This window comes from Pseudorasbora parva, chromosome 4, assembly GCF_024679245.1.
Source record: "Pseudorasbora parva isolate DD20220531a chromosome 4, ASM2467924v1, whole genome shotgun sequence".
Taxonomy (NCBI): domain Eukaryota; kingdom Metazoa; phylum Chordata; class Actinopteri; order Cypriniformes; family Gobionidae; genus Pseudorasbora; species Pseudorasbora parva.
This window is the reverse complement of record NC_090175.1, coordinates 1,502,664-1,523,725: the sequence shown is the minus strand read 5'-3', so window position 1 is coordinate 1,523,725 and position 21,062 is coordinate 1,502,664. Positions and strand designations below refer to the sequence as shown.

The following is a 21,062-nucleotide window of genomic DNA, read 5'->3' as shown; positions in this document are numbered from 1 at the left end:
TGTGAGGAGAATATCAGTTCGTGCTCGTGCACGAGGAGCACGCGCGTCGGAGGTCCGTGAACGCGCGCCGGTGCTGATGAGATCCGCCCGGTTTCATCTCCGCCGCTGTTTCAAATAAACCACAACCATGTAAGTATTAAATAATCTGTACGTTTTGGTTTTCTGACACATTCATGAATGTACAGTTTTGAGATTAATGCCTGAAACCAGTATCTTAGAATTAGTCTATGTTAGATCTCGATGATGTTTAAGGATATTAGTGTTTGTAATAGATTTTGCACATCGCTAATATGTGCATTTAGAAACGGATCAAGTGTGTGTTTTATGACAGGGATGCTGATGATTGATGCCGGTGTTTCAGGTTTAAGTTTCTCCGCAGTGCGGCAAGAAACTTTCAAGTGTGTGTGTGTGTGTGTGAGAGAGAGAGAGAGAGAGAGAGAGAGAGAGAGAGAGAGAGAGAGAGAGAGAGAGAGAGAGAGAGAGAGAGAGAGAGAGAGAGAGAGAGAGAGAGAGAGAGAACCGGGGCCAGCTGAAAGTTTCTATTCTGGGCTTTTCTCCGAGAAACTGTGAATGATACTGCAGACATTTCAGTTGCACTTTATTTTATAGCACATCTTTCAATGTACTTAACTAAGAAAGGAAATATAGGGTAACTAAAAATGCTGGGTTAAAAACAACCCAAGTTGGGTTGAAAATGGACGAATGTTTAACCCAAACTGCTGGGTTGGTTTATTTAACTCAACTATTGTTTAAAAATTACTCTATTGCTTGTTCAAAATGAACCCAAAAATGTTGGACATAATTTATTTATTTATTAAACATTAATGTTAATTATTTAAACGTATCACTAATGTTAAACATTTATTAAGTTGCTTATTAATAAATGTTCACCTTTTGACTTATTGTTGCCTCTAGTAATTATGTCTGATTTTGGATTCATTTTAAACCATGTAGTCATTTTAAATACTTTTGTTAAATAAAGCTGCCTAGCACGTTGGAGAATTATTGAACTTGGGTTGTTATTAACCCAGCATTTAACCCAAATAGTGTACATGGGTTAAGGATGGGTTCAGAGTTAGTATCTAGTTATCTCCCAGTTATTGTAATTACTGTAATACAGCCTAACAGGACTGTAAAATAAAGTGCTACCGAATTTTCTCTCATAATTCAGTTTTCAGTGTCTAATAATGAATTCATTTGAGTGTTTCTTAATCTTATTCATTTAGTTGAAAAGGCTACTGGTTTTTCTGGAAGGTTTAATATGTGGAAGCCCATTCCTGCACCAAAAAATAAATAATGATGCTGCTGTAAATCATGATTATTAATGAGTTTTTCAAACACCTCACAGAAATGGTCACCTTTATTTTTAAATCACTTTTACAGTACAGATTGTATTGTAATCACATAATCATCTTGTGTTCAGCAGAAGACAGTCCCACAGGTTAGTGATGGCAGTGTAATGTCGATATACATCTGTGTGTTTGTAGGCGTCTGTAAGAGTCATAGCTCCTGGTTCTAAGAACAGGAGTTTGTTTATTAAGCGAGCAGGGCAACCACCCAGTAGTGTTCAACAGAAAGTCCCACAGGTTAGTGATAGCTGTGTAATGTCGATATACATCTGTGTGTTTGTAGGAGTCTGTTCGGTTTGGCTCTGCTGTCTCTGCTGTCATTGAAGTCTCTGGCCGTCAGCAGCATTGGGTCAGATATTTCTCTTCATTATTGACCCGTGCTGGACGACAGCAGGACATTGACCTGTGTTTCGTGTCTCTCGCAGCCCCAGTAACTCATCCAGCAGTTTCTGCAGCGAGTCTGAAGAGTGTCTTCAGTTTGAGCTGATCTGCCGGACGGACGAGTACGAGGTCTGACGTGCCGATTGCTTACGGTGTGATGTAGGGATGGGTCCCGAAACCCGGTGTTAAATCAGCCCCGGTGCTAAATTCTGAAGGACCGCAGTATCGACAAGCTCTGACGCTATCGGTTCTGCTGTCGCTACTGGAGAAATTAAGAAAATTAGACGTTTTATTGCAAATATTATATTACCAGCCATTTCTGTACGCAATCATATTATTGTTTTTCTATTCCCAAACCGAGAGAGAGAGAGTCGCGGAGCTACAGCGCGCACAACACGACAGTCCCTGATTTATGACGGACAATGGCCAACAAAAGCTTAGTGTGCTTACATTTCAGGCCTGTGATATTAATCTAAGTGTATTTTCTCATTTTTGGTTGCCAGGAATTATAAGTAGATAAAACTATTAAAAACCTGCCGCATGAACTTCCTGCGCAACTTCGTTCCCTTCTCAGCGGAGAGCATTGGTTCCCTCTAAACCCAAACCTAACGCCAGAATCAGCACAACCGGTGGTTATTGTAAAATGCAGTCTGCTGTTGTTAGATTGCGGGACGTGTTTGATAATAAAGAGATAGAGCTATTAAAAGCACAATAATCCGTGCGAGAGTTTCCAACTTCAAGGCGACTTTGTGCGCTTCAAATCCAACGGAAACTCGCACATTATAGTACTCTAGGCTTCATGTGGTATGGGCTAAGATCATCAAATACACACAACAGAGAGTATTCACTAAGCACAGTTTATGTCTTAAATGGCTGTTAATAGTTATAAATGTTATGAATATTATTAGATCTGCATTTGGTCTTAAAGGGGCAGCGTCTAATAAACCCCGACGATTGTGCCATTTAATGTGAATCAAACAACAAAAGGCGAAGAGGAAGATACTCGATAAATAGATATTTTACATCTTCAGATTATAAAGTAATGTTATGTTCTTAATTTTTCTGTTTATTATAAAAAAAAATAACAAAAAGAACCGATAAGAAAACCGTTAAGGTACCGGATTGATAAGCAGTATCGGTAAGAGTAATACGGTTAAAACCTTAACGATACCCATCCCTGTGTGATGAGAGCTCGAGCTGTGTGTGTGTTATGAGCTCCAGCTGAATGTGATGGGTGGGTGTGTGTGTGTGTTGTGAGCTCCAGCTGAATGTGATGAGTGTGTGTGTGTGTGTTGTGAGCTCGAGCTGAATGTGATGAGTGTGTGTGTGTGTGTGTTGTGAGCTCGAGCTGAATGTGATGAGTGTGTGTGTGTGTGTTGTGAGCTCCTGCTGAATGTGATGAGTGTGTGTGTTGTGAGCTCGAGCTGAATGTGATGAGTGTGTGTGTGTGTGTGTGTTGTGAGCTCGAGCTGAATGTGATGAGTGTGTGTGTGTGTGTTGTGAGCTCGAGCTGAATGTGATGAGTGTGTGTGTGTGTGTTGTGAGCTCGAGCTGAATGTGATGAGTGTGTGTGTGTGTGTGTGTGTTGTGAGCTCCTGCTGAATGTGATGAGTGTGTGTGTTGTGAGCTCGAGCTGAATGTGATGAGTGTGTGTGTGTGTGTGTTGTGAGCTCGAGCTGAATGTGATGAGTGTGTGTGTGTGTGTTGTGAGCTCGAGCTGAATGTGATGAGTGTGTGTGTGTGTGTTGTGAGCTCGAGCTGAACGTGATGAGTGTGTGTGTGTGTGTGTGTTGTGAGCTCGAGCTGAATGTGATGAGTGTGTGTGTGTGTGTGTGTGTTGTGAGCTCCAGCTGAATGTGATGAGTGTGTGTGTGTGTGTGTTGTGAGCTCCAGCTGAATGTGATGAGTGTGTGTGTGTGTGTGTTGTGAGCTCGAGCTGAATGTGATGAGTGTGTGTGTTGTGAGCTCGAGCTGAATGTGATGAGTGTGTGTGTGTGTGTGTGTTGTGAGCTCGAGCTGAATGTGATGAGTGTGTGTGTGTGTGTGTTGTGAGCTCGAGCTGAATGTGATGAGTGTGTGTGTGTGTGTGTGTGTTGTGAGCTCGAGCTGAATGTGATGTGTGTGTGTGTGTGTGTGTTGTGAGCTCCAGCTGAATGTGATGAGTGTGTGTGTTGTGAGCTCCAGCTGAACGTGATGAGTGTGTGTGTGTGTGTGTGTGTTGTGAGCTCGAGCTGAATGTGATGTGTGTGTGTGTGTGTTGTGAGCTCCAGCTGAATGTGATGAGTGTGTGTGTTGTGAGCTCCAGCTGAACGTGATGAGTGTGTGTGTTGTGAGCCCGAGCTGAATGTGATGAGTGTGTGTGTGTTGTGAGCCCGAGCTGAATGTGATGAGTGTGTGTGTGTTGTGAGCTCGAGCTGAATGTGATGAGTGTGTGTGTGTGTGTTGTGAGCTCCAGCTGAATGTGATGAGTGTGTGTGTGTGTGTGTTGTGAGCTCCAGCTGAATGTGATGAGTGTGTGTGTGTTGTGAGCTCGAGCTGAATGTGATGAGTGTGTGTGTGTGTGTTGTGAGCTCCAGCTGAATGTGATGTGTGTGTGTGTGTGTGTTGTGAGCTCCAGCTGAATGTGATGAGTGTGTGTGTTGTGAGCTCGAGCTGAATGTGATGAGTGTGTGTGTGTGTGTGTGTGTTGTGAGCTCGAGCTGAATGTGATGTGTGTGTGTGTGTGTGTGTTGTGAGCTCCAGCTGAATGTGATGAGTGTGTGTGTTGTGAGCTCCAGCTGAACGTGATGAGTGTGTGTGTGTGTGTGTGTTGTGAGCTCCAGCTGAATGTGATGAGTGTGTGTGTGTGTGTTGTGAGCTCCAGCTGAATGTGATGAGTGTGTGTGTGTGTGTGTTGTGAGCTCGAGCTGAATGTGATGAGTGTGTGTGTGTGTGTGTGTTGTGAGCTCCAGCTGAATGTGATGAGTGTGTGTGTGTGTGTTGTGAGCTCCAGCTGAATGTGATGAGTGTGTGTGTTGTGAGCTCCAGCTGAACGTGATGAGTGTGTGTGTTGTGAGCCCGAGCTGAATGTGATGAGTGTGTGTGTGTTGTGAGCCCGAGCTGAATGTGATGAGTGTGTGTGTGTTGTGAGCTCGAGCTGAATGTGATGAGTGTGTGTGTGTGTGTTGTGAGCTCCAGCTGAATGTGATGAGTGTGTGTGTGTGTGTGTTGTGAGCTCCAGCTGAATGTGATGAGTGTGTGTGTGTTGTGAGCTCGAGCTGAATGTGATGAGTGTGTGTGTGTGTGTTGTGAGCTCCAGCTGAATGTGATGAGTGTGTGTGGTGTGTGTTGTGAGCTCCAGCTGAATGTGATGAGTATGTGTGTGTGTGTTGTGAGCTCGAGCTGAATGTGATGAGTGTGTGTGTGTGTGTGTGTTGTGAGCTCCAGCTGAATGTGATGAGTGTGTGTGTGTGTGTGTTGTGAGCTCGAGCTGAACGTGATGAGTGTGTGTGTGTGTGTGTGTGTGTGTTGTGAGCTCGAGCTGAATGTGATGAGTGTGTGTGTGTGTGTGTGTGTGTTGTGAGCTCGAGCTGAATGTGATGAGTGTGTGTGTGTGTGTGTGTGTTGTGAGCTCCAGCTGAATGTGATGAGTGTGTGTGTGTGTGTTGTGAGCTCGAGCTGAATGTGATGAGTGTGTGTGTGTGTGTGTGTTGTGAGCTCCAGCTGAATGTGATGAGTGTGTGTGTGTGTGTGTTGTGAGCTCCAGCTGAATGTGATGAGTGTGTGTGTGTGTGTGTTGTGAGCTCGAGCTGAACGTGATGAGTGTGTGTGTGTGTGTGTGTGTGTGTGTGTGTTGTGAGCTCGAGCTGAATGTGATGAGTGTGTGTGTGTGTGTGTTGTGAGCCCGAGCTGAATGTGATGAGTGTGTGTGTGTTGTGAGCTCGAGCTGAATGTGATGAGTGTGTGTGTGTGTGTTGTGAGCTCCAGCTGAATGTGATGAGTGTGTGTGTGTGTGTGTGTGTTGTGAGCTCCAGCTGAATGTGATGAGTGTGTGTGTGTTGTGAGCTCGAGCTGAATGTGATGAGTGTGTGTGTGTGTGTTGTGAGCTCCAGCTGAATGTGATGAGTGTGTGTGTGTGTGTTGTGAGCTCCAGCTGAATGTGATGAGTGTGTGTGTGTGTGTTGTGAGCTCCAGCTGAATGTGATGAGTGTGTGTGTTGTGAGCTCCAGCTGAACGTGATGAGTGTGTGTGTTGTGAGCCCGAGCTGAATGTGATGAGTGTGTGTGTGTTGTGAGCCCGAGCTGAATGTGATGAGTGTGTGTGTGTTGTGAGCTCGAGCTGAATGTGATGAGTGTGTGTGTGTGTGTTGTGAGCTCCAGCTGAATGTGATGAGTGTGTGTGTGTGTGTGTTGTGAGCTCCAGCTGAATGTGATGAGTGTGTGTGTGTTGTGAGCTCGAGCTGAATGTGATGAGTGTGTGTGTGTGTGTTGTGAGCTCCAGCTGAATGTGATGAGTGTGTGTGGTGTGTGTTGTGAGCTCCAGCTGAATGTGATGAGTATGTGTGTGTGTGTTGTGAGCTCGAGCTGAATGTGATGAGTGTGTGTGTGTGTGTGTGTTGTGAGCTCCAGCTGAATGTGATGAGTGTGTGTGTGTGTGTGTTGTGAGCTCGAGCTGAACGTGATGAGTGTGTGTGTGTGTGTGTGTGTGTGTTGTGAGCTCGAGCTGAATGTGATGAGTGTGTGTGTGTGTGTGTGTGTGTTGTGAGCTCGAGCTGAATGTGATGAGTGTGTGTGTGTGTGTGTGTGTTGTGAGCTCCAGCTGAATGTGATGAGTGTGTGTGTGTGTGTTGTGAGCTCGAGCTGAATGTGATGAGTGTGTGTGTGTGTGTGTGTTGTGAGCTCCAGCTGAATGTGATGAGTGTGTGTGTGTGTGTGTTGTGAGCTCCAGCTGAATGTGATGAGTGTGTGTGTGTGTGTGTTGTGAGCTCGAGCTGAACGTGATGAGTGTGTGTGTGTGTGTGTGTGTGTGTGTGTTGTGAGCTCGAGCTGAATGTGATGAGTGTGTGTGTGTGTGTGTTGTGAGCCCGAGCTGAATGTGATGAGTGTGTGTGTGTTGTGAGCTCGAGCTGAATGTGATGAGTGTGTGTGTGTGTGTTGTGAGCTCCAGCTGAATGTGATGAGTGTGTGTGTGTGTGTGTGTGTTGTGAGCTCCAGCTGAATGTGATGAGTGTGTGTGTGTTGTGAGCTCGAGCTGAATGTGATGAGTGTGTGTGTGTGTGTTGTGAGCTCCAGCTGAATGTGATGAGTGTGTGTGTGTGTGTTGTGAGCTCCAGCTGAATGTGATGAGTGTGTGTGTGTGTGTTGTGAGCTCCAGCTGAATGTGATGAGTGTGTGTGTTGTGTAGGTTCGTCGCTACTCGCCCTCCCGTTGGGTCTCTACGGATGCGGAGGCGTATTTCCTCGGCGTTGGAGCCGCCATGGCCTTCAGACGTCTCTATCATTACATATCTGGAGCCAATAAAGAGGGTCAGTGAGTGTGTTCATCTCATAAACATGCTGTCAATGACAATGACACAGCTGTGTGTGTGTGTGTAGGTGTGAAGTTTGAGATGACGTCTCCAGTGCTTGTTGTAGTCCCAGAGGAAGGGAAGATGTGGGAGCCGGCGATCTACACACTCAGCTTCCTGCTGCCGTCGGCCTATCAGGAGCATCCGCCCACTCCCACCAATGACAAGGTAATGGGCGGAGCCTGATGGTCTAGCCACGCCTCTGTCCCTCCACACAGTAGATCCACTGGACCAGGTCCAGCTCCGCCCATGATGTCCAGAGGGGCGGAGCTGGACATTATAGCGACACAATAAATAAATTGAGCAAAACCTGAAAGACTTATGTTTATTTATAATCCTAAAACTTTATTTGTAGATGCTCCCGGCGTTTCTGTCATGTGACTGATGCACTCCGTGAGGTCATCTCTGTGTGTGTGTGTGTGTGTGTGTGTGTGTGTGTGTGTGTGTGTGTGTGTGTGTGTGTGTGTTTCAGCTGTATTTCACGGACATGCCGGACATGGAGGTGTATGTGAGGAGTTACGGCGGCTGGATGCTGTCCATCACGTCTCGACTACACACACACCTGCTGAGCCGAGCCCTGACCAGAGCCCACGCGCTCTACAACCACACACACCACTACACCGTGGGCTACGACAGGTCTATACACACACACACACACACACACACACACACACACACACCTGCTGAGCCGAGCCCTGACCAGAGCAAAGCAGGGAGAGTGTGTCTTTAGCGAAGCTGAAGCAGCTCCTGAACAGATCAGACGTTCTCCAACAGTAGCCACATCCAGACCCAACACACATCTGATCAGATGAGCGTTTACTGAATGAGCCCTGGACGCTTCTTATCTTATCTATGCAGCATCTTTTCATTCTTTTAATTCCCCTTTTTGTTCTTATCTTTGGTTATTGTTATTTTATCTATCATTTTATTATTTTTGGTTAGGGCTGTCTGACTGGAAGAGATTGGAAAAGGAGCGCAGTGTGCTTCGCTTCATTCTGCGTGTGTGTAAAGAAGCGGAGGCCCTGAGGGGCAAAGGTCACGACGCCTGCGGGGCAAAGGTCACGACCCCTACAGGAGCCCGTCTTGGACCTACATTGTGAACTTGCTCCATCTCCTCCATCTCAGATAGGGGTTCCTGAATGTAGAATCAGGGAGATATTTCTCACCGTTATATATCTTTTCATTTTTTATTTCTCTTTACAACTATTTTAATTGTCCTTGTTTTTATTTTAATTCGTATTTCTTATGCACGTGTTATTACTATTTTAATTAATTTCTATGTAAAAACTTTGAATGCCATTGGGTATGAAATGTGCTATATAATTAACCTCCCTCACAGTTAGGGTTTTAAATGAGCTCAAAGGGATATTAAAAATAGTCATAACTTATGTGTAGGGCATTAAATGAGGATTATTTAGATGTGAAGTATGGTATTGAGGAGAGCTTCTGTCATAAAGCAAACAACAGACACTATAAGACTAATAATCATCCACACACTGACCTACAGATGGGCACAGGGCTGGACTGGTAATCTGGCATAAATCGGTGGGCCGACTTTTGGGCCGATAGTGTTTTAAAATAAAATAAAAAAATAAGCGCGAGAGACCTCCCCTCCATATTACGCACTTTTTTTCTATTTATTTATTTATTAGTATTTGAGCGCATGGAACTGCAAAGGTGAATATCCGCACAGCGCAGCCGCTGACGAACGCACGCTGCGTTTAAATGCTGCTCTACACGGCACTTTGACTCCGAAGTTTGTTTTCTCCAATCGTGTGATGTGGAAACATTACAGGTTCTGTGTGAATCAGCTGAACACAGCCGCGAGCATGTATGACGAGGTCAAGTGGAAAACGGCCACACACACTAACGCTTCACTTCAGCAGAACCACAATTTACTCTGCAGCTAACAGCGGAGAAATATGGTGTTTAGGAAGAAACCTTTATTAAAAATGTTGCTATTTTACTTAAATTAATATTGCAGAATATAAAGCACTTTTATAGAGGCTGTTTTTGTATTTTCTAGAGGTGTTTACATTTTTTTTAACTTACAAATATAATAGTTTATTATATATGTTTTATATAGTTTTAGAAACCATATAGCCATATAATGAGGAGCAAGGTTTGTACAGTCTGTGTTTTTAACCCTGTGACTACTTTTTTTCCTCTTTAAAAGTTTTATTAACTTTAATAGATTTAATGAAATGTAATAGCGTCATGAAAGAGAGATATCAGTGTCTTACTGAAATGATGTGTTAACTCTTGAAAAATATGATTGTTCAACCCAAATGTGATCATTTACTCACCCTAATGTCATTCCAAACCTAAATGAATTTATTTCTGTGTAGCATAAAATCAAATGATATGAGTCTGTTTTTTTGTTCATACAATATTCAGATAGTAGCTTAACCAAAATGGCTTGATTGCCAACATTCTTCAAAACATCTTCTTTTGTGTTTCCCAGAAGTCATGCAGGTTTGAAACGACACGAGAGTGAGTAAATGATGACAGCATTTAAAAGAAGTAAATTTTCTGCATCCTAGCTCAAAATCATCAGTGCTTTACTGCCAAGGGCATTTCTGTGTGACGAAAAAAAGCAATATTAAGTTTATCTGCATTTGCAGCAAATTCGATAATATCTTCCTTGTCCTAGTTTTATTTATATACTCCAATTTAAGGCCCTAACCCCAGAAAAAACATTCACGGGGAACTCATGGGTCGGATGGGCCGGGTATGCCAGAGCCGAATTTTAGCCCCAGTCCAGCCCTGATGGGCATGTTCATTCATAGAGCCCTTTATTATGGGCATTATGTGCATTTCAACAGGGAACTGCAGTAAGAGGAGTTAGAGGTAAATGGAAGATTTTTTCATGTATTAGATTATTAATTAAATGTAATGTGTGTGTGTGTGTGTGTGTGTGTGTGTGTGTGTGTGTGTGTGTGTGTGTGTGTGTGTGTGTGTGTGTGTGTGTGTCAGTCCTCTAAAGCTTTTGAACAGGCATAATGAGGTTTGGTATGTGGCTGAAGGAGAGCCGGTCTGTGGATCGAACCCGATTGACACACACTAAACAGGTATTACACACACACACACACACACTGTAAACTCCAGCCTGATGTGTCTCAGTATGTTAACTGAATTTCCTTCTGTTGCTCTCACAGGAAGCAGATGAACACCAGCCTGAAGGACACACACAGATCATGTGCTTTGACTGCCTTGTTAGCCTTATTTCGGCTTTATAATCTGCTTCAGCTCAATAACTCAGTGTGTGTGTGTGTGTCATGCGCTTATCCATGGCTAATAAACTGACTGACGGCTGTGTGTTTGTGGCTTTATTGGTTTGTGAAATATTGTGTGAATCATGCATGTGCTCAAGGAAATGCCCAGAGATGGTTTGAGGGTTTCAGTTTATTGATGCGGGACAGAGTTATGCAGCATAAAACACACATCCGAGTTTGATTGGCTGAGCATCGATGACATCACTCAGACCCTCCAGTGCACTTTTATACCTGCAGAACCAAACAGAGTAAACAAGAGTTACATGGAGTAAATATCTCATCGGTCAAATCACACACACGTGTTCCTTTTTAAATAATAATCATAATAATGTAATAAATAAAGTTACATATCAGTTATTTGAAAAAGGAGCTTTAACTTTAAAGATCATCATTCGTGTGAAGGACAGATCGTACCTCAGCTGCATCTGCTGAAGCTCCGCCCACTGCATCTGCTGAAGCCCCGCCCACTGCATCAGCTATAGCTCCGCCCACTGAAGCTGCTGTGGTCTGGCAAGATGAGACGAGGCCTGCGATTCCACCCACTGCACATCAAACATATAACACATTATTAAACACGGTATTTTAAAGGGCCCACCACAATAACATAAGTCATAATTAACTCTTTAAGTGTCATCATTTCAAGTTTTTAAATCATACTTTTATCTGCATTACAACTTTGTCATCATTAAAAGATTAGGGCAAAATTGTGTGTCAGTTTCGACTTATGCCATAATTACAACTTTTTAAGTCATGACTTTTTTGTCATAATTATAACATTTCGTGTCAACATAATTTTTTGTCTAAAACTTAAATTACTTAAAAAGTCAAAATTATGACAAAAAAATTAAGACAAGTCGAAATAGACAAAATATCAGAATAAAAATTATGAGAAAAAATACTGAATTTTTGAAAAAACAACAACTTATGATTTAAAAATTCATAATTATGACATAAAACGAAAAATGTTGACAAAAAGTAAAATAAAACTAATACAACATACTGAGTCATAAATATGAGATGAAATGTTAGAATTATGACTAAAACTTGAATGAGTTAAAAAGTCATAATTATCACATAAAATGAAAAAATTAAAACAAGTCAAAAAAATTATGAGAAGTTGAAATTGACAAAAAGGTAAAAAATACAACATAAGTCATAATTATGGGATAAAATCTTGGAACTATAACTAAAACTTGAATGAGTTAAAAAAGTCATAATTATGACAAAAAACGAAAAAATACAACATACTGAGTCATAAATATGAGATGAAATGTTGGAATTATGACTAAAACTTGAATGAGTTAAAAAGTCAAAATTATGATAAAAAACGAAAAAAATTAAGAAAAGTCGAAATTGAGGAACAGTCAAAAGTATGACGCACTAAATAAAAATTATGAGTTGAAATATTGGAATTTTGAAAAAACTTAAATGACTTAAAAAGTCATAATTATTACATAAAACGAAAAAAATTAAAACAAGTCAAAAAATTATGAGAAGTTGAAATTGACAAAAAGGTTAAAAATACAACATAAGTCATAATTATGGGATAAAATCTTGGAACTATAACTAAAACTTGAATGAGTTACAAAAAGTCATAATTATGACAAAAAACGAAAAAATACAACATACTGAGTCTTAAATATGAGATGAAATGTTGGAATTATGACTAAAACTTGAATGAGTTAAAAGGTCATAATTATTACATAAAACGAAAAAATACAACATACTGAGTCATAAATATGAGATGAAATGTTGGAATTATGACTAAAACTTGAATGAGTTAAAAGGTCATAATTATTACATAAAATGAAATATTATGACAAGTTGAAATTGACAAAAAGTAAAAATTACAACATACTAAGTCATAAATATGAATTATGACAAACTTGAATGAGTTAAAAGGCCAAAATTATTACATAAAACAAAAAATTAAGACATAAGTCGAAATTGAGGAACAGTCAAAAGTATGACGCACTAAATAAAAAATATGAGTTAAAATATTGGAATTTTGAAAAAGAACTTAAATGACTTAAAAAGTCATAATTAATACATAAAATGAAATATTATGAGAAGTTGAAATTGACAAAAAGTAAAAATTACAACATACTGAGTCTTAAATATGAGATGAAATGTTGGAATTTTTAAAAAACTTAAATGACTTAAAAAGTCATAATTATTACATAAAACAAAAAAAAAATAAGAAAAGTCGAAATTGAGGAAAAGTCAACAGTATGACATACTAAATAAAAAATATTATGAGGTAAAAATTATTGGAATTTAAAAAAAAAACAATAATTTAAAAAGTCATTATTACATAAAACGAAAAATTAAACACGTCAAAAATTATGACATGTTGAAATTGATAAATAAATCTAAGACATGGCATACTAAGTCATAAATATGAGATGAAATGTTAGAATTATGACTAAAACTTGAATGAGTTAAAAAGTCAAAATTATGATAAAAAACAAAAAATTAAGACTTAAGTCGAAATTGAGCAAAAGTCAAAAGTATGACGCACTAAATAAAAATTATGAGATGAAATATTGGAATTTTGAAAAAACTTAAATGACTTAAAAAGTCATAATTATTACATAAAACAAAAAATTAAAACAAGTCAAAAAATTATGAGAAGTTGAAATTGACAAAAAGGTTAAAAATACAACATAAGTCATAATTATGGGATAAAATCTTGGAACTATAACTAAAACTTGAATGAGTTAAAAAAGTCATAATTATGACAAAAAAACAAAAAATACAACATACTGAGTCATAAATATGAGATGAAATGTTGGAATTATGACTAAAACTTGAATGAGTTAAAAAGTCAAAATTATGATAAAAAACGAAAAAATACAACATACTGAGTCATAAATATGAGATGAAATGTTGGAATTATGACTAAAACTTGAATGAGTTAAAAAGTCATAATTATGACAAAAAACGAAAAAATACAACATACTGAGTCATAAATATGAGATGAAATGTTGGAATTATGACTAAAACTTGAATGAGTTAAAAAGTCAAAATTATGATAAAAAACGAAAAAAATTAAGAAAAGTCGAAATTGAGCAAAAGTCAAAAGTATGACGCACTAAATAAAAATTATGAGTTGAAATATTGGAATTTTGAAAAAACTTAAATGACTTAAAAAGTCATAATTATTACATAAAACGAAAAAAATTAAAACAAGTCAAACAATTATGAGAAGTTGAAATTGACAAAAAGGTAAAAAATACAACATAAGTCATAATTATGGGATAAAATCTTGGAACTATAACTAAAACTTGAATGAGTTAAAAAAGTCATAATTATGACAAAAAACGAAAAAATACAACATACTGAGTCATAAATATGAGATGAAATGTTGGAATTATGACTAAAACTTGAATGAGTTAAAAGGTCATAATTATTACATAAAATGAAATATTATGACAAGTTGAAATTGACAAAAAGTAAAAATTACAACATACTAAGTCATAAATATGAATTATGACAAACTTGAATGAGTTAAAAGGCCAAAATTATTACATAAAACAAAAAATTAAGACATAAGTCGAAATTGAGGAACAGTCAAAAGTATGACGCACTAAATAAAAAATATTATGAGGTAAAAATTATTGGAATTTAAAAAAAAAACAATAATTTAAAAAGTCATTATTACATAAAACGAAAAATTAAGTCACGTCAAAAATTATGACATGTTGAAATTGATAAATAAATCTAAGACATGGCATACTAAGTCATAAATATGAGATGAAATGTTAGAATTATGACTAAAACTTGAATGAGTTAAAAAGTCATAATTATGACAAAAAACAAAAAATTAAGACTTAAGTCGAAATTGAGCAAAAGTCAAAAGTATGACGCACTAAATAAAAATTATGAGATGAAATGTTGGAATTTTGAAAAAACTTGAATGAGTTAAAAAGTCATAATTATGATAAAAAACAAAAAATTAAGACATAAGTCGAAATTGAGGAACAGTCAAAAGTATGACGCACTAAATAAAAAATATTATGAGGTAAAAATTATTGGAATTTTTAAAAAAAAACAATAATTTAAAAAGTCATTATTACATAAAACGAAAAATTAAGTCACGTCAAAAATTATGACATGTTGAAATTGATAAATAAATCTAAGACATGGCATACTAAGTCATAAATATGAGATGAAATGTTAGAATTATGACTAAAACTTGAATGAGTTAAAAAGTCAAAATTATGATAAAAAACAAAAAATTAAGACTTAAGTCGAAATTGAGCAAAAGTCAAAAGTATGACGCACTAAATAAAAATTATGAGATGAAATATTGGAATTTTGAAAAAACTTAAATGATTTAAAAAGTCATAATTATTACATAAAACAAAAAATTAAAACAAGTCAAAAAATTATGAGAAGTTGAAATTGACAAAAAGGTTAAAAATACAACATAAGTCATAATTATGGGATAAAATCTTGGAACTATAACTAAAACTTGAATGAGTTAAAAAAGTCATAATTATGACAAAAAACGAAAAAATACAACATACTGAGTCATAAATATGAGATGAAATGTTGGAATTATGACTAAAACTTGAATGAGTTAAAAAGTCAAAATTATGATAAAAAACGAAAAAAATTAAGAAAAGTCGAAATTGAGCAAAAGTCAAAAGTATGACGCACTAAATAAAAATTATGAGTTGAAATATTGGAATTTTCAAAAAAAATTAAATGACTTAAAAAGTCATAATTAATACATAAAATGAAATGAGAAGTTGAAAATGAAAAAAAGTAAAAATTACAACATACTGAGTCTTAAATATGAGATGAAATGTTGGAATTATGACTAAAACTTGAATGAGTTAAAAAGTCATAATTATGATAAAAAACAAAAAATTAAGACATAAGTCGAAATTGAGGAACAGTCAAAAGTATGACGCACTAAATAAAAAATATTATGAGGTAAAAATTATTGGAATTTTTAAAAAAAAACAATAATTTAAAAAGTCATTATTACATAAAACGAAAAATTAAGTCACGTCAAAAATTATGACATGTTGAAATTGATAAATAAATCTTAAACATGGCATACTAAGTCATAAATATGAGATGAAATGTTAGAATTATGACTAAAACTTTAATGAGTTAAAAAGTCAAAATTATGATAAAAAAACAAAAAATTAAGACTTAAGTCGAAATTGAGGAACAGTCAAAAGTATGACGCACTAAATAAAAATTATGAGTTGAAATATTGGAATTTTAAAGAAAAAAACTTAAATGACTTAAAAAGTCATAATTATTACATAAAATGAAATATTATGACAAGTTGAAATTGACAAAAAGTAAAAAACACAACATACTGAGTCATAAATATGAGATGAAATGTTGGAATTATGACTAAAACTTGAATGAGTTAAAAAGTCAAAATTATGATAAAAAACAAAAAAAAAAATAAGACATAAGTCGAAATTGAGGAAAAGTCAAAAGTATGACGCACTAAATAAAAATTATGAGTTAAAATATTGGAATTTTGAAAAAGAACTTAAATGACTTAAAAAGTCATAATTAATACATAAAATGAAATATTATGAGAAGTTGAAATTGACAAAAAGTAAAAATTACAACATACTGAGTCTTAAATATGAGATGAAATATTGGAATTTTGAAAAAACTTAAATGACTTAAAAAGTCATAATTATTACATAAAACAAAAAATTAAAACAAGTAAAAAAATTATGAGAAGTTAAAATTGACAAAAAGGTTAAAAATACAACATAAGTCATAATTATGGGATAAAATCTTGGAACTATAACTAAAACTTGAATGAGTTAAAAAAAAGTCATAATTATGACAAAAAACGAAAAAATACAACATACTGAGTCATAAATATGAGATGAAATGTTGGAATTATGACTAAAACTTGAATGAGTTAAAAAGTCAAAATTATGATAAAAAACGAAAAAAATTAAGACATAAGTCGAAATTGAGGAACAGTCAAAAGTATGACGCACTAAATAAAAATTATGAGTTGAAATATTGGAATTTTGAAGAAAAATTAAATGACTAAAAAAGTCATAATTATTACATAAAAATTATGAGAAGTTGAAAATGACAAAAAGGTTAAAAATACAACATAAGTCATAATTATGAGATAAAATCTTGGAACTATAACTAAAACTTGAATGAGTTAAAAAAGTCATAATTATGACAAAAAACGAAAAAATACAACATACTGAGTCATAAATATGGGATAAAATCTTGGAATTATGACTAAAACTTGAATGAGTTAAAAAAGTCATAATTATGACAAAAAAACTTTTTAAAAAAATTAAGAAAAGTCAAAATTGAGAAAAAGTCAAAGGTATGCCATACTAAATAAAAATTATAATATGAAATATTGGAATAATGACTAATGACTTAAAAAGTCATAATAATGACATTCAAAATGAACAAAAAATAAATAAAAATCATAACATACTAATTCATAATCTTGAGATGAAATTTTGAAATTAGGACAAAAAACTTGAATGACTTAAAAAGTAATCATTATTACACAAGACGGAAAATTATGGAAATACTTGTCTTAATAATGACAATCAGAAAATGATGACTATGTCATAATTAAGACTTTTTGTATATCATACTTTGGACTTTTTGTCACTCACATTGTCATCTTTCGACTTGTGTCATAACTATGACTTTTAAAGTCAGTCATAATTATGAGATGAAATATTGAATTTGAATAAGTATATCATAATTTGACACCGTGTCCTGTATGACTGCTGACCTGCGGTGGCTGATGAAGCCGCTCCGGCCTCCAGGAGCTTGGCCTTCCTCAGTGTGGTTACGGCTGGTGCGGTGAACTCTCCGGCGCCCTCTAGCAGGGCTTTATAGGTGCTGATCTCGCGCTCCAGCTGCACTTTGGTGCTCAGCAGCAGCTGGTAATCATGGCTCTGCTGCATGGCACTCTCGCGGACCGACGTCAGCTCGCCCTCCAGCCCGCCGGCCAGCTGACTCAGGGAGAAGATCTGAGACTGGTACTGAGCCTGGACCTCCACCAGACGCTGCTCCAGATTCGCTTTCTGCATTCAGGCCACAATACTTTAACACTGATAACAGCGCATGTTATATCATTTCATTAAACGTGTGTACACTTCGTCATCATTTAAGATTAGTATGTCTGTTTCAACACATTGTAATTTCGACAGCGTGTCTAAATTTCGGCTTGTTATATTATCATTTCGAGTTTCACGTTACGACAGCGTGTCTAAATTTCGGCTTGTTATATTATCATTTCGAGTTTTAAGTTATTTTGACAGCATGTCTAAATTTCGGCTTGTTATATTATCATTTCGAGTTTTACGTTATTTCGACAGCGTGTCTAAATTTCGGCTTGTTATATTATCATTTCGAATTTAACGTTATTTCGACAGCATGTCTAAATTTCGGCTTGTTATATTATCATTTCGATTTTTAAGTTATAATTTCGACAGCGTGTCTAAATTTCGGCTTTTTATATTATCATTTCGAGTTTTACGTTATTTCGACAGCGTGTCTAAATTTCGGCTTGTTATATTATCATTTCGAATTTAACGTTATTTCGACAGCGTGTCTAAATTTCGGCTTGTTATATTATCATTTCGAATTTAACGTTATTTCGACAGCATGTCTAAATTTCGGCTTGTTATATTATCATTTCGAGTTTTGTGTTATTTCGACAGCATGTCTAAATTTCGGCTTGTTATATTATCATTTCCAGTTTTACGTTATTTCGACAGCATGTCTAAATTTCGGCTTTTTATATTATCATTTCGAGTTTTACGTTATTTCGACAGCGTGTCTAAATTTCGGCTTTTTATATTATCATTTCAAGTTTTACGTTATTTCGACAGCATGTCTAAATTTCGGCTTGTTATATTATCATTTCGAGTTTTAAGTTATAATTTCGACAGCATGTCTAAATTTCGGCTTGTTATATTATCATTTCGAATTTAACGTTATTTCGACAGCATGTCTAAATTTCGGCTTGTTATATTATCATTTCAAGTTTTACGTTATTTCGACAGCATGTCTAAATTTCGGCTTGTTATATTATCATTTCGAGTTTTAAGTTATAATTTCGACAGCGTGTCTAAATTTCGGCTTGTTATATTATCATTTCGAGTTTTACGTTATTTCGACAGCGTGTCTAAATTTCGGCTTGTTATATTATCATTTCGAGTTTTACGTTATTTCGACAGCGTGTCTAAATTTCGGCTTGTTATATTATCATTTCGAGTTTTGTGTTATTTCGACAGCGTGTCTAAATTTCGGCTTGTTATATTATCATTTCGAGTTTTACGTTATTTCGACAGCGTGTCTAAATTTCGGCTTGTTATATTATCATTTCGAGTTTTACGTTATTTCGACAGCATGTCTAAATTTCGGCTTGTTATATTATCATTTCGAATTTTGTGTTATTTCGACAGCGTGTCTAAATTTCGGCTTGTTATATTATCATTTCGAGTTTTACGTTATTTCGACAGCATGTCTAAATTTCGGCTTGTTATATTATCATTTCGAGTTTTACGTTATTTCGACAGCATGTCTAAATTTCGGCTTGTTATATTATCATTTCGAGTTTTACGTTATTTCGACAGCATGTCTAAATTTCGGCTTGTTATATTATCATTTCGAGTTTTACGTTATTTCGACAGCGTGTCTAAATTTCGGCTTTTTATATTATCATTTCGAGTTTTGTGTTATTTCGACAGCATGTCTAAATTTCGGCTTGTTATATTATCATTTCGAGTTTTGTGTTATTTCGACAGCATGTCTAAATTTCGACTTGTTATATTATCATTTCGAGTTTTACGTTATTTCGACAGCGTGTCTAAATTTCGGCTTGTTATATTATCATTTCGAGTTTTACGTTATTTTGACAGCATGTCTAAATTTCGGCTTGTTATATTATCATTTCGAGTTTTACGTTATTTCGACAGCATGTCTAAATTTCGGCTTGTTATATTATCATTTCGAGTTTTACGTTATTTCGACAGCATGTCTAAATTTCGGCTTGTTATATTATCATTTCCAGTTTTACATTATTTCGACAGCATGTCTAAATTTCGGCTTGTTATATTATCATTTCGAGTTTTACGTTATTTTGACAGCATGTCTAAATTTCGGCTTGTTATATTATCATTTCGAATTTAACGTTATTTCGACAGCATGTCTAAATTTCGGCTTGTTATATTATCATTTCGATTTTTAAGTTATAATTTCGACAGCGTGTCTAAATTTCGGCTTTTTATATTATCATTTCGAGTTTTACGTTATTTCGACAGCATGTCTAAATTTCGGCTTGTTATATTATCATTTCGAGTTTTACGTTATTTCGACAGCATGTCTAAATTTCGGCTTGTTATATTATCATTTCGAGTTTTAAGTTATAATTTCGACAGCGTGTCTAAATTTCGGCTTGTTATATTATCATTTCGAGTTTTGTTATTTCGACAGCGTGTCTAAATTTCGGCTTGTTATATTATCATTTCGAGTTTTACGTTATTTCGACAGCATGTCTAAATTTCGGCTTGTTATATTATCATTTCGAGTTTTACGTTATTTCGACAGCATGTCTAAATTTCGGCTTGTTATATTATCATTTCGAGTTTTACGTTATTTCGACAGCGTGTCTAAATTTCGGCTTGTTATATTATCATTTCGAGTTTTACGTTATTTCGACAGCGTGTCTAAATTTCAGCTTGTTATATTATCATTTCGAGTTTTACATTATTTCGACAGCATGTCTACATTTTGGCTTTTTATATTATCATTTCGAGTTTTAAGTTATTTCGACAGCATGTCTAAATTTCGGCTTGTTATATTATCATTTCGAGTTTTACATTATTTCGACAGCATGTCTACATTTTGGCTTTTTATATTATCATTTCGAGTTTTAAGTTATTTCGACAGCATGTCTAAATTTCGGCTTGTTATATTATCATTTCGAGTTTTACGTTATTTCGACAGCATGTCTAAATTTCGGCTTGTTATATTATCATTTCGAGTTTTAAGTTATTTCGACAGCATGTCTAAATTTCGGCTTGTTATATTATCATTTCGAGTTTTACGTTATTTCGACAGCATGTCTAAATTTCGGCTTGTTATATTATCATTTCGAGTTTTACGTTATTTCGACAGCATGTCTGAATATACCATGACCATTTCAACTTGATTTCGGCAGTGTCAATTTTGACTTTTAAACAATAATTTAGACTTTTTATGTTATCATTTTGAATTTTTCAAGCCATAATTTCAACTTAGAGACATCATTTTTACAATTTATGTCTTTTGACATTTTAAGGTATAATTTTGGCATAGTATGTCATTTATTTCAGCTTTTTAGTTTTGATTTACCATGTCAGAATTTCAACTTAAAAGAAAAATAAGCAAAATGTAACATACATCTTACAAATTTTAAGTTTTTAATTTACAATTTGAACAGTATATCACAACTTCAACTCATAATGTCAATTTCGACTTGTCAATT

General features: G+C 35.8%; 2 protein-coding genes across 3 annotated transcripts in view; one reads left to right on the top strand and one right to left on the bottom strand.

Annotated features, from left to right (window-relative positions):
• The first annotated feature begins 16 nt into the window (after positions 1-16).
• soul5l (heme-binding protein soul5, like) lies at positions 17-10,594 on the top strand. Of its 2 annotated transcripts, XM_067442536.1 has the most exons (8): positions 17-129; positions 1,633-1,698; positions 1,775-1,859; positions 7,113-7,233; positions 7,303-7,442; positions 7,747-7,910; positions 10,251-10,345; positions 10,433-10,594. In XM_067442536.1, coding segments are annotated over exons 1-7 (669 nt in total). In that variant the 5' UTR covers positions 17-127; the 3' UTR covers positions 10,342-10,345; positions 10,433-10,594. The 2 variants fall into 2 exon arrangements, with proteins under 2 accessions (XP_067298637.1, XP_067298639.1); XM_067442538.1 differs by lacking the exons at positions 10,251-10,345; positions 10,433-10,594 and adding an exon at positions 8,217-9,184.
• A 71-nt stretch (positions 10,595-10,665) lies between these two features.
• The window catches only part of wu:fk65c09 (keratin, type I cytoskeletal 19), a 16,593-nt gene continuing 6,196 nt past the window's right edge, over positions 10,666-21,062 (bottom strand). Inside the window, exons 7-9 of the mRNA XM_067442400.1 lie at positions 17,319-17,613; positions 10,964-11,091; positions 10,666-10,780 (exon numbers count right to left, since the gene is read on the bottom strand). Coding sequence (XP_067298501.1) covers positions 10,775-10,780; positions 10,964-11,091; positions 17,319-17,613 — 429 coding nt within the window. The 3' untranslated portion in view covers positions 10,666-10,774. The remainder of the gene's footprint in view (positions 10,781-10,963; positions 11,092-17,318; positions 17,614-21,062) is intronic.

Excerpts from the sequence above, each read along its gene's own strand:
- soul5l (XM_067442536.1), top strand. Across the intron at positions 7,234-7,302 it reads ATCTGGAGCCAATAAAGAGG|GTGTGAAGTTTGAGATGACG; the intron begins GTCAGTGAGTGT and ends GTGTGTGTGTAG. Across the intron at positions 7,443-7,746 it reads CCACTCCCACCAATGACAAG|CTGTATTTCACGGACATGCC; the intron begins GTAATGGGCGGA and ends TGTGTGTTTCAG.